General features: G+C 48.8%; 1 protein-coding gene across 5 annotated transcripts in view; it reads right to left on the reverse strand.

Moving 5' to 3' along the window:
* The window catches only part of CREB3L1 (cAMP responsive element binding protein 3 like 1), a 63354-nt gene that overhangs the window by 18149 nt on the left and 31665 nt on the right, over positions 1 to 13540 (reverse strand). For all 5 annotated transcript variants that reach the window (XM_063158996.1, XM_063158994.1, XM_063158995.1 and 2 more), the window contains exon 2: positions 2791 to 3019. In XM_063158996.1, coding sequence (XP_063015066.1) covers positions 2791 to 2983 — 193 coding nt within the window. In that variant the 5' untranslated portion in view covers positions 2984 to 3019. The remainder of the gene's footprint in view (positions 1 to 2790; positions 3020 to 13540) is intronic.

The raw sequence follows: 13540 nt of genomic DNA on the forward strand, positions 1-13540 counted from the left end.
CAAAGTGTCACACAGCCACCGGTGTTTGTATCCAGAAAATTTGGACTGACTTCTGCCTTTCACAGAAATGAGGGACCTTGAGAGATCTTTCAGTCTATCCTACTGCTCTAGGCAAGTTCAACTAAACCTATGTCAATCCTGATAGATGATTCACTTGAACCTACCCCTTTGAAAAGTGCTGAAGAGTTCACAGCATCCTCCATTTAAACTCTTCTGTGGTTTTGTAATGCCCACCGTGGGAACATTTTGCCTGCTGACTACTCTGTAGTTAGTTCCTTACTGTCATTTGAAGCCTTTTCCTCCTCATCTTTTTTGTTGCAAAGATCTGCATTTCTCTTTTTCTCAGATGTGTGGGGTATCTTTCTGTGAGGGCTGCTGCTGAAGCAAGTTACCAGACAAGGGAGAGCAGACCACCAAGGGCTCTCCCTGACCAGACTTGACTCAGTGAGAGAGCAGCCTCCAGTGCTGTCAGTCCAGACAGGCCAAGGAGCAGACACCCAAATAAGTATGTGCCGTCCTCCCATTTCCTGTCTACATTCTGACCCTGGTCTCTTTCCCACCCTCGGAGATTCTTCTGGGGAGTGATTGGGTTACAGAATCAGAGACAAATAAGCCATCAGAGGGTCAATGAGGGACTGAGGAGTAGGCATCTTTTGTAGAGGCATCTAGGTTCTGCTGCCTGCGAGGATATTTCAGAGGTAACACTGTAACACTGCAGATTTCACTCTAAGTTGGTGGATGAGGCATGCCCAGACACTCATCCTCTGCTCTAGATATTCTGTAGATGCTCTGTACCTACTGGGAAGAAATGTGGCTGAGAGATATCTGTAGCTGCCCAGGGTTCAGGAGGCAAAGAGCAGTGAGAAAGCAGGATCTGTACAGGAGGGTAGGCACTAACCTGAGGCTGGTCCAGTGCTCACAGTTCTGCACAACCCTGGCTCTCCCTGCTCCTGGCATCAAATCACACCCTGCAAAACTCAGGGCTGGTACTGAGGGATGAAGCAGCCAATCAGTATGCACAAGCCATCTGGAAAGCAGACTCCACTGATAAGCAGGGCCACAATGCACCCAGTGGCTTGCCCTAGCTGGCCTGTGTTAGTCTGTGTTAGTGGGAACCATGTGGGAAGGGGCAGGATTTGGAAGAGTTTTGGAGATCTGCAGAAAAGCTGCGAGAAAGCTGATAAAAAGCAAGCTTCAGCCAGCTCCAAGCCTAGACAGAGCAGGGGCATTCCTGAGGAGCTCTGTAGAATGAGCAGAGCTTGCTTAATGTTAAAGAAAAAACATTTCTGGGTAATTAATTGGAACTGAATGTCTAAAAGGATTGAGACTGGATGGAGCTGTGCCAAAAGGACTGCACAGTGTTGCAAATACTGGACCTGACTCAGGGTTTCACTAGAATATGACTCACATGCAATTATGAGCCAAAAAAGCCCTGGAAAGATGAGCTGAATTATCTAGCTGCAGGACTGGGTGCATGGATCCTATGCCTGCCATTGTAATGCCAGGCCTTACTCCCTTATAAAACTGATCTGCACTCTCAGAGAGAAGTGCCAGGCCCATCTCAAACTCTCCTGGTTTATGCACTGGACACCCTATGCTGGCCTCTGCTCAAGGGTCAGTGTGACACTCCATTCAAGACAGTCATGATCTTGCCTTTGAGACATAACAGCTGAAGGAAGGGCACGTGCAGACACAGTGGAGAGAAGGAGAAGTGGTGCTGAGTGTCTCAGAAAGGAGCTCTTGAGATAGCTTCATGCTGGCAGTCTTCATCTCACTGCTTTCTACAAACGCATTCTTTTGGCTTCTCTCATTCTCATCTCCTCCCATTCATTTTCAGGGGCAAAAGAAAGCTGTGGTTTTTTGTTCATGATGGTTTGAGGTTTTTTTTTTTTGTTAGTTGCCCCCTCCAAGACTGTACCAGGGTTGAAACTAAGGAAAAAGAAATGCAAATTGAAAGCTTTTTTGGTACTAAAGCAGAGTTGCTTGGATTGCCATAAACCTCTCTCCCAGCATCTCTCTGAGATGCCCCTAAGGAATGTGGCAGATGGTTGTGCCTTGGTGTTTGTACCAGAAAGCTGGGATCATTCCTAGTCATGAGAGGAAGCCTCTGTCCCAGGTCTTACTGTTGCTCAAAGGAATAGCTGTCTTCTGTGTATACTGAGCCTGTGCCACTGCTTTTTCAGGCAGCCTGGTGTCCATCAGCTGTTGGGACACCCACACAATCCCACAAATTACAGGACTCTCTGCAAGGACAGTTCTAAAAATACCCAGCCATCATAAATTATCCTGAAATGAATTGTTTTAAAAATAAGTTTGGAAATGACTGTTCCCCTCTGTCTCCTGCTAAAAGATCTGCTGGTAAAGAAGGCACTTAGCTTTCCACATGTACCAGCACTGGTTTCAGCCAGAGACTCATGCTTCCTATGTGCAAGCCAAAACCCTGCTTCCTGATGCCAAAACAGAGCTGGATCTAGGGCATCCACACCCAAGTTTGCAGGGTCCTAAAAAGACATTGCCTGTTGCTTGCCAGAAGCTGGCAGCACACTAAGCCACAGCCAATTACCATCCTTGTAAATAGCAGTAAGCCCAGCAAAGGAGTAATGTGACTATCACAGCACAAATGGAAGGGAAAAATGTGGCTGTATTTGACAACAGCAAATCAAATTCTTCCCTGTATTGGACATGTGCAAGTCCAAGGAATAGCCAGTTTGTCCTTCTATATGAAAGCCAGCCAGAGCCTCTGCTAACAGATGTGCCCAAAGCTGAGCCGTGTGCACATCTCACGCTCACCGTTAGCATTATCTTCAGTCTTGACAGGCACAAGGGGGCTCTGGGGAGCAGAGTCTCCACTGAGGGAATAGCTGTGCTCTGCCTGGATGCCTGGAGTGGGTGGATCCAGGTCCATGTCCAGCAGAGGGTTCTTCTCAGCCAGTACTGGGTCATCGAAGAAACTGCTGAAGAGGTCATTGGAGAAATCCTCCATGTTGTCAGAGAAGTGATCCAGGTTCTCTGAGAAATGCTAAGGAAAGACAGAGGGAGAAAGAGCATTAGTGTCAACTCCAAGAGGGATCTGAGAGCCTTCCTCCACACTGAGAGTCAAACCTCAGCATCAATTCCTATTCCTCACCTCCATCAGTCTGACTAAACAGCTCGAAATAAGATAGAAAGGGATGTTGTGCTGTACATCACTGCATGTTTATCTATGCCACAAACACGCATGAAACTTTTCTACATCATCTTATCTCCCATTCCTTTGTGAGTATCTATCTGTGTCTTATAAACATCATCTCACTGTGACAACAAAATGAATAGAATACAAGAAAGAGATTCCTGTGATGATAAAATGTAAGTGTGGCACAAAGTCATGGTCTTCAGCACCTGTCCTTAGTGACAGACACTTTTTCATGTTCTCTGCCAACAGCAATAGGCACATTGATGCCCCAGAGGATATCAATCCAGCTGCTGATTTCTATCAGAGAAAAAAGATCAGTTGGATCAACATAACAGGAAGGCCCCCTGTTGTATTTAATTTCCTCTGGGATTTAACAGCCCCTCTGTAGACCATATGAGGCTGTACTTCAGCCAGATAATGCCTGTGAAATTCAGCTCCCCGATGAAGTTTAAACACTACAGATGGGCTGTTAACAACAAACAATCATTCCACTAATCATTCCAGTAACAGTCAGTAAATCTGGCCAGTGCTGCTGCAGAGCTGAGCTCCTGATGCTACAGGGAACCTTCTTCCTTTGAGGCATATCCTCCTATTCAGAAGTCAAATCACTAACTTTTCCATTTGCTACAACAAAGCATTGGTTGGGCAGGGAGAAAAATGATGGCTGCCAAACACCAGCTGAAAAATTATCCCATTTGTTGGCAGATTGAGGCTTCTGGCTCAGGGAGAGGAAAGAAAAGACAGATAGATTCAAGTGACTATATTACACAGACAGAACTGTGTAACTTAAATGAACTGGAGAGAGCTCAGTAGAGTCAGACTGGGTCTGTCCCCCCACCCCCTGCCTGGAAAAGCATCTCGGTGGGCAGAAAGGCATTGAAAGCAGTATACTGAAATACCAAGAGCCACAGGGTATGAATGAGAGTGGGAGAGACCACGTAGGTCCTGGAGTGGAGACATGAATGCCAATGAATTCCAGAGTGAGAGCTCAGCTCAGCAGAGAGCCTGGCTTCTAGAGGAGCACAGGGTGTGTGCAGTCCTTTCTTTCCCCAGTGCTAGGACTGAGGCAGGAGGTGGCCAGAGGACCCCGGATACTGGAGTCTGTAGGTTCCTGCTCCTACTGGAAGGTATATTTGTTTTACCTGAGCACAGTACCACTCTGTCAACATTCCACTGCCTGGCAGAGCTTTGGAGTGAGGCTGGGGAGTGAATGGCTCTAGATGAACAGACCCACACTTCCCACCAAGTGGGGGAGGCAAATGGTAAGGGCCAGCAATCTCCAATATGTCAGTGTCTTTCACCCTCCAACATCATCCTTCAGCTGCTCCATTTAAAACCTCAGATGCTTACACAGCATGCTGGAAGTGGGGGTGGAGTCCCTGCCACCTGCATTCTGCCTGACATGAGGTTTCTCTCCATTTACTTCCTTCCCACCTGTCCTCTGACTGCCTGGGGTGACAGCCCCATCCAAGGCTTCCCTGGAGACCAGACACTGCATGTGCCAGTAGGGTGGAGAAGGCACACTCATGCTAAATCCTAGTGTTGAGGCCCTCCCTGCAATGTCTGGGCTAAAGTTTTCTCCACTTGTTCCCATAGCAGAAGCAGATTTGGTGGGGTAGTTTGGTAAAATCCACCCAGCCATTTCTAAGTTGCCTAGGAACATTTTTGCAGTTGAATCAAGTAACAGAAAACACCTACCATCTGTGGGGAATGTAACTTCAGAGGGAGCTGAGTCAGCAGATGGAACTGGGTTAGATAGTTATCTAAAATGCACTGGAAAACCAGGTTTTGTTCTATCCTACAGCATAGAAAGATAGAGTTTGGAGTCCTGAGCATTAACCCCAGAGAGCGCCTGCTCATGTAACAGCTGTTCTTTGTCTTGTGCTCTCTAAACAACACAAGCAAACACAGGATGTGAACACGATAGCCTTATGGTAAGGGCGAGAACCACAGAAAACTGAAGAGATTCAGAGTGCTGGCTCCTAATGCACCACAACACAGCAGAGCTGGGCTCAAATCATATTTCATGTTGTAACTCTGAAAACTAGAACCACTGTGTAGCCATGGAAGAGAAGCAGAGCTAGATGGACAACTGTGGGGAGAGCTGTCTGTGACACTGCCATGTGCTTCCAATTTCTTTCACAACTGTGCATTAACAAAGGCAGAGGTGGGATTGAAGACAGTCAAGAAAATGCATCTGTGCAGTAGTTACACAGATTATCTTTTCGTGGCATCCCACCCACATTTAGAACAACGATCCCTTGGTCAGTCAACAATCTCTCTATTGTTGGACAAACCTACCTAGAGGAAAGAGGCGGAGATGCGCCTCTGGCTCCATTCCGAAACAAAAAAAAAAATCACCCCAGCAGCTGCTGAGGGGTGAGAGATGAGTAACGAGTGCAAGGGACTGAGTATCAGAGCCTTAACACAGGCACCAACATTGGCAAGAGTAATTTCAGGTTTCTCGTTATGTTAGACACCACACAGCAGACTTGCTCGTGGAAGATCTCACTGTTTGGAAATGAGGATGAAGGCAACACTGTTCTCCCAGAGGTGCAGGAGTTCAAGTCCCCAAGAGACCATTCTCTCCCAAGAGACAGAGACCTACTGCACAGTGGAGGAAAAACATGGGTGATGGGCAGAGAATGAAACTTGCACCCCTCTCTGGGAATCCAGAAATGTTGTGGAATCTACCCCACTCTGGGCTTCTGGGTCTTATCCTCCTAAATACTGGCAAAGCCTTCTCATCAAAGCAGCCCGTTTCAGCTCTCACCACTCACACATATACCAGTCCAACATCTCCAAACACAGCTGATGGAGAGAAGGGAGCTAGCCCATGGGATTGGCCATAAATATAGTTTTTATCAAAGGGGGCACCAAGGATCCAAAACCCTCAAGGAGGGAGAGCACCTAGACCTGACACAGAGCTGGAGATTGTTGTTTTACTCAAAGAAGGTGGCAAGAGGCAGAGGAAAACAGCAGAAGGAAGAGTAAAGCAAACAAAAATAATAACATGGGTTTGTAGCTGGCTATACCCATAATGGAAACTATGGGACCAGCAGGAAGCTGTCACCACATCCCAGGAAGACTACTGGGGCTCTTGGGTTGACTGTTTCTCTTCTGAAGTCAACAGGTATTGTTAATTTTAGACTTCTAATTTGTATAAGACAGTGGTGCATGCAACCACATGGTAAGAAGAAAGAGTGACCTCTTGTCAAGATCCAACTGTGATGGACACACTGAGGAGCAACCCAGAGTTTATTTTGGCTAGATGGCATCAAAACCACTTCTATTTAGTTTAGCTTGAGCCTGTTAATGCAGAATATGCAAATTTTGTCCCACCCAGCCTAATTCTGCACTTATCTGGCAAAACTTAGAGAAAGCTTCAGCTCTACTTCTCCTTTGCATGTGCGAGAGAGGGTTCAGGGAACTGGGAAATGGTGACTCGGGGCTGTGCACATCACACTAGCACATGGCAGGGTCAATGCTCCAAGCTTCTGAGCAATGAATAGAAGCAGGTTTATCACCTGACCAAATGGATAGCAGCTTTATCCTTGCTGGCTGGAATGGAAGGTGCTGGCTGGTCACTAGCCCTCCATTCCCAGGTTGGGGTTCAGCACAGCTAAAGGTCTTCATGTGCTGCCACTAAATGACAAGACTAGGCTGGGCTTCGGGGAGACTTTTGCCAATGCAATGGCAGTGAAGATCTCAGCGGACCAGGGAAGGTTCAAGAAAGAGTCCATGGAACTTGGGTGTGAATGAAGGTGGGATAGACAGAGATTCACAAGCATAGCAGCCTCGTCCTCTCACAGCTTCTTCAAGACCAAAGCTCCTCGAGAGTGCCTTCCAACCAGGCTGAGATCAGCCAGCTCCTGCTCCTCAGAAGAATGGCCAAGAGTTTCTAATTGTGACAATGAAGGGCTCAGCAACTGTTGAGAGTCTCCTTTCAGACATTTGAAGTAGCTTTCATGCAGATGGGTCGGGCTTTAGCAAGGGAGACCAGTCAACTGGGAAACTTGACCCTTACCATCCTGGCCTAGAGGGAGTGGGTGTGCAGCGTACTGAGGGAAAACAGTTTCCAGATGGGATACAAAGCTCACAGCACAGTCTCATTTTGCATTATTCCCTCCTGTTATCTTCCCCTCCCTTTCACACTCTCCTTCCTTCTTCTTCTAAGTATGCTCCAAAGCCAAGAAATAGCACGAGATGTGTTTCCAAAGCTGTATTACCAGTGAGCGGTCAGGGAGGGGGCAGCCAAGGGACAGAAATGCAATGGCGGGGATGTGCTGAATTTCCTGATCCAAGCCTGATTTCTGGCTGCCTGTCCCCCTCAAACTCTAGGAGGAGAGGGAGGCAGCGCCCAAAGAGGATGAGCCAGTATGGGGAGGCAACAAGCATTGCATCTCTAGGCCCTACAGAGAGCCTTACCCGGGTGCCACAGTAGAATCTGCTCAACTGAGGCCACCTCAGGCATGGGGAGAGAGTGAGAATCTGTCAGCTCCTGGCTTCTGCTCCCTCCCACTCCTGGTGATCGACACAGGCACTGACTCTTCCAAACATATTTCCACCACATGTTTTCATCCTGACCTCATGCTTAGGGTTGTCTAAATAGCACACTGTATGTGCGTGCGTGCACTTCTCATTCAAACACCCTTTCCTGTTGTACAACAGTTATCTTGGGAGCTAATGCAAGGCATCCAGACATCCAAATGCAAGCTCTACATATACCCCCACCCAGAGATGGTGTTAGAACTCTGGAGGCCTCAAGGAGAGACTGAGGCACAAAGCCTTCTCCCATGCCCAGTTGCACATGAGATGCCTTAAGGTAGCACTCTTGTAGCCCAGCGGCACCATGTATGGCTGAGGAGGTGATGACTTCCTCCCCCTGGATCCACGTCTCTGGATTCATCCTGGCTGCATCTGTCCCTTCTTTTCCCTTTCATGTTTCCATTCTTTGACTGTGACTTTCCCCTTCCCACCTCCAGCTGAGTTGTTTGGACACAATCTTCCTTCAGGATCAGCCTGGTTCTCACAGCCTCTCTCATCCCACCACAACAGTCTCGCTCCAAAAAGAAAGCAGCGAGGGGCTAAATCCAGCTGGGCAGCAGCCCAGGCCCAGGAGACGAAAGGCCTTTGCAGGTTGGAGGTTCTGCTCGTGCTGGCAAGCAGTTAAAATGGGGAGGGGATTCTTCTGAGTTTTCTCTTTTCTTTTGAAAATTTTTTCCTCTTTGCTTGCCAAGATAAATCTCCCATCCCAGCTGTGACATCTGCATTTCCCTTCTCTGCTTTCACTAAGGAATGAAGCCCCCTGCACTCCAGCTGCACAGCTGAGGTTTTCTTTACATTCCAGGAAAGAAGAGCCCATACACTCCAGACAGTCCTTCTGCTCTCTTTAAAATGCAGAGAATTTTAGACCTTATGAAAGTGAAGTTCTCAACTGTGTTAATAAGATTCAGACAGGAGAGACAAATGCTATGCACACTTCTCCACACAGCCAGATAGTGCATGTGTACCCCAAGGGGCACAAGTGATCATCCAACCACCCCTTGGCTGCCACCACTCTGCTTCTCTATCCTGAATCCATGTTGCTCTTGTACCTCACATATCACAGGTCCCTGCTGATCCATGCCTGGTCCACGCAGGCCCCTGGTGTGCCTGAGCAGCTTGCCACTGACCTACTACCCCCTTGCTGTTGCTGCTTCTCTGTGTGGCATGGCCAAAGCCCCAAAGGCCAAACTGCCTGTGAATGCCACTGTCATTCCCCTCCAGCAGCAGGACCACATCCTGAGTGGCCGCACTCTGTCTTTCCTAGGAACTGCATCAATGCCCAAGTCACCTGTGACTACTTTCAGCATCACAACCTTGGCACGTATTGTGGACCAAACATACCAGACACCCCAGGGTGGCAGGGTTCGACTGAACCTGATCTGGAACTAGACCCAGAATTTGCTGCTGTCTGTAGAATCATAGAATCACAGAACCACTTAGGTGGGAAAAGACCTCTGAAATCACTGAATCTAAGCTATGACTGAACACCATGTCAACGGGAACATAGCAACAAATGCCACAGCCAGTCCTTCCTTAAACACCTCCAGGGATGGTGACTCCACTACCTCTCTGGGCAGTCCATTCCAACGTCTAATCACCCTTTTTCTGTATAGATTCTTGCTAATGTTCAACCTAAACCTGCAGTTTAAGACTACATCCTCTCATCCTGTCTCTAGTTGCCTGGGAGAAGAGGCAGACCTCCACCTGGCCACAAACTCCTTCCAGGGAGTTGTAGAGAGTGATAAGTTCTCCCCTGAGCCTGCTCTTGTCCCTGCAAGGCACAGGCACAACTCGCTGTGGAAACCTCCTTGCACCGCGCATCCGTGCCAAGGGCCTGGATTTACAATTTCCAGCGCTAGGCGCCACAGGAGCTAGGAGGGACCGTCGGCGGCTCAAGGCACGGCCGGGGGAGGGCGGTGGCGGGCGCGGCGCCCAGCCGGGCGCAGCAGCGGCGGGGCAGCCGCGGCCGAGGAGCCGCAGCCCCTCAGGGCAGCCCGGCCGCGCGGGCACGGCGGCGGCGGTTTAACGGTCGCCGCGGCGCGCTTCCAACGGCCCGCAGCCGCGGCCGCCCATTGGCCGGCGGCGCCGGGAGGCGGCCAATGGGAGGCGGCTGGCAGCGGCGCGGCGCGGCGCGCGGGAGGAGTGCAGGGTTAGGACGGAGCGGCGCGGGCCGGCCCCGCTCAGCCCGGCACGCCGGCACGGGCAGCGCCCGGCACAGCGCCGCACACGCGGCTCCCGCGGCTCGCCGAAACCTCCCTGGCAGGCAGGAAGGCTTCCTGGAGTCACCCCCTCCTGCCCTACAACCCAGGCAGGGGGGACAAAGCTGACGGAGCCGGTGATGCTGTTAAAAAAAGTGCACGACACAGACCGCATGGAAGTTTCGTGGCCGAGACTGCAGAAGTGTAATACCAGCTCAGAGTTCACACGCCCGCAGTTCATTGGGGAGAATCTTGGGAGGCACCAGGCACAGGGGAGGAGGGCGACTTAAGTCTTTAACTTAAAAGCTTATGCCCCTGAAAGAATGAAAAGCGAGTAAAAGGTATGTGGAAAGTTGAAATCTGCTAGCCTGTGACTGGGTTTCCCAGTGGCCCCAATGGAGGGGTTTGAGTGCTGCTAAAGTCATGGACACTGGTGTCTCCATACCTGGCACCAGTGTGTTCAGCTAAATGGGATTAGCAGCTGGCACACAGCACCACGGGCAGTACACAACCCAGGCTGAGGTGATTCACAAGACAAGTGGCATTGCAGCATGGCCACAGCGGTGTGGCCATTTGTGTAATCTCCTACCACCTGGTAGCTGGGTGCCAGGTTCAGAGCAGGTATGCATGTGCTAGGGAGGAGAGGGGAAATAGCAGCCTCTCCTTGGGCAAAACAGGCTCTGCTGGCCTAGGGTGGAGAGCAGCTACAGTACATGGTCTGCCTATGGCATGTGGCTAGCTGAATCTGGAGAGATAGGAGCACCTCTCCTCCCAGCAGTGGCACCCTGGAGGATAAAAAGGAATGCCTCTGCCTTTCAGCATGCTTTTGCTGTGTGTATGCTACATATGCAATGAATGTCCCAAATTTCCTTTGGCTTACAACTGCCTTGCAGCTGACTCTGATAAAAAAAAAAAAAAAAAATTAGAGCAGGACTTAAACCATACGCAGAACTGGACACAACTCTCTCAGGATGAAACGTTTGGATCGGCTGCAACCCTCATTTGGCAGAAGATTTGGGGCAAATTTCTAGGAGTTTGTGAAAGGTAAATAAAAAGCTTGTCCTGCTAGGCTTTTTTTGAGCTTGGAGAACTGAAGACAAAACCTGCTTGCTACAAAACAAAGCCAGCGTTATTTCCAAGCCATTGTGGTGGCAGCCGGGTTGTGTTCAAACAGAGATGTGTAGGCGCTGTTCTCCGTGGAAATGCAGGTATCCCTGGGCAAGCTGGCAGGGATCTCTTCCTCTTCTTCACTCCTTCCCAAGCCAAGGTCAGTCTCCAGGCAGAGACTTCACACGAGCAGTAGCCCTTAGAGACAGAAGCTGTATTGTCATCTCTGTCCCCAGATCTCTGCTGTCTTGGCTGAATTAGTGCTTTTCCTGTTTGTGTGAACATGGCAGCCTCAGCTGCGTTTGCATCAGGCTCCCACTGACACCCTAACTCCACACCATGATGGGGCTTTCAGCTGCTGTAGCATCTGGGAGTGGGACCTCATGTGAACTTTGTGTCCTTATGTGTGAAAATATAATCCATCATTTTTGGGAAGGCCCTATCTGCTATGTTAGCCCGATCCACTCCGACCCAGGTGTGCCCTTGCAGAGCCCATCCACCCTTTCTCCTTCCCCACCCAGGCACACAGCCAGAACACAACTGGGTGTCCACAGCCATGTCTGCACACCCCAGGGATGCATCCCCAGCCCAGCCCTGCAAATCCAGAGGTGAATCTACGCTGGAAAACCCTACATGGATTTAATTGTGTGCAGCATGTCTGCCTGGGCAATTTAGAGAAAAATTCTGCTTAATGGTGAGGGATGCACAGTGTGACAGCAGGCAGGGCAAGTGAAAGGAAATAATAGTTTATTCTGTGTGACTTGTGTGACTATACTGCCATGCTGATGTGAAACCATTTCACATTATCACCAAAAGACATGAAATGCAATAGACATGAAAGTTCAATACAATTAAAATAAATTAGAGAGGTGCTGCTGCTCAAGCCATTGGGATGAGTCAGTGGGATGGGAATGTTTATTCAATAACCAAAATAAATTGGAATAAATGCCACTCCACCATTTCTTCTATCTTTTTTGGAAGCTTCTGGCCCTGGCCAGTAAGGAGTTGAAGCTGCCAGAGTTGGCAGATCTCTGCTCTTACACAGCTTGTAAGGCCCATGCCATTATGGGCCTTTTTTTCCTGCATCTTGCAAGAAAGCATCAAGAAAGACACATTGGTAGATAGAGGAAATCTGCTCTGGGAGATAACCAGAGGAGGAGGAAAGGTCTGAATTATCTTTACAATCATCTTCATTTGTCTCATTGAAACTGTTTCTCTTTAGCTCAGAGACCAAAATCAGAGATAATTCACATTTTGTCCCCTGGCAGGTCTCTGGAGACCCATAAAGAAAAGCAGGCCTTGAAAGAGGAAGAGCTGTACTCTGTTCATGTCCAAAAGCTGAGGCATGCAGCTAATACCAAACATTACTGGTGGCTTTCATTCCTTGGGCCTTTGTAAAGGGCACTTAACAGAGCAACGAAGTCTGGGCCAGCTGATTTGTGACTCAAGGATGTGAAGGATTTTCACATAAAATCTTGAGAGAGCAAGAGCTGGGACTCTCTCCGGTGGCCAGGCTGGGCAAAAGTTGGGTTTTGCAAGCAGCAGACTGAACAGGGTTCTGCACCAGGACAGTTTTCAAAGCAATCCAACTTGGAATGCAGATTTCTGACCTTCTGCCAACATCTCAGTGGAAAATCTGTGCCCTAAGCAGCAGATAGGAAGTTAATCTTCAGCTCCAATGCTGAGGGTACCATTTTCACCTCAGCAGTGTAGCTGCAAAAACTAGAGTCTCTGGAGAGTAGGGAAATCCTTCCTAGGCCACAAAGAGCAGTAAGGCCTCTCAGACCATTTGTCACTACTGGGGTAACCTGAATTAACTCCATCCTGGGGTAGAATGAAGATGTGATGCTGGTGAACCAGGGGTAAAAGCCCTGTATTTCCAAAGATAAGGGTGGATATCTGACTGGTCAGACATCAGGCAGTCACTTCAACCATGGGATGAAAATCATAGCTGAAGGATAAAAGGAAGCCAATGAAAACCCCTTTTCAACACCTGGCTCTCCAGCTATCCCTTCTGCAAGCTGCACTTCTCCACAACAAGGCCCAGCAGCCAAGGACCCTGTAGCTGGTGAAAAGAAGTTGAAATATGGAGATACATGGTACCATGTACTCAAGCAATGTGAGAAGCTTCTGAGAAGAAAAGATCCCACGTTCATTTAAAGCCAGGAAACCTATTATGCCCTGAACTCCTGCTGTGAAAGCTCCTGCATCTGAGATCAAGCAGACATCTGCACCACAGCATTGGAATGGTCTCTGCAGAAGCTGGTGGATTTTGGAATCCATTTTCTGGACATCCCTGGACAAGGGAAATGATGGGCTGAGTGTGTCCTGCTTCAAATTCATGATCTGCAACTGAGCTCAGTTTAAAGGCTCCAGATACATCCAGACCTTTCAAAAAAAAAAAAACAAAAAACAAACAAAAAACAAACAAACAAAAAAAAAAACCAAAAAAAAAACCCAAAAAAACCCCAAAAAAACCACCAAAAACCAAAAAACACCAACAAAAAAAGCCCCA

Source organism: Melospiza melodia, chromosome 6, assembly GCF_035770615.1.
Source record: "Melospiza melodia melodia isolate bMelMel2 chromosome 6, bMelMel2.pri, whole genome shotgun sequence".
Classification (NCBI taxonomy): domain Eukaryota; kingdom Metazoa; phylum Chordata; class Aves; order Passeriformes; family Passerellidae; genus Melospiza; species Melospiza melodia.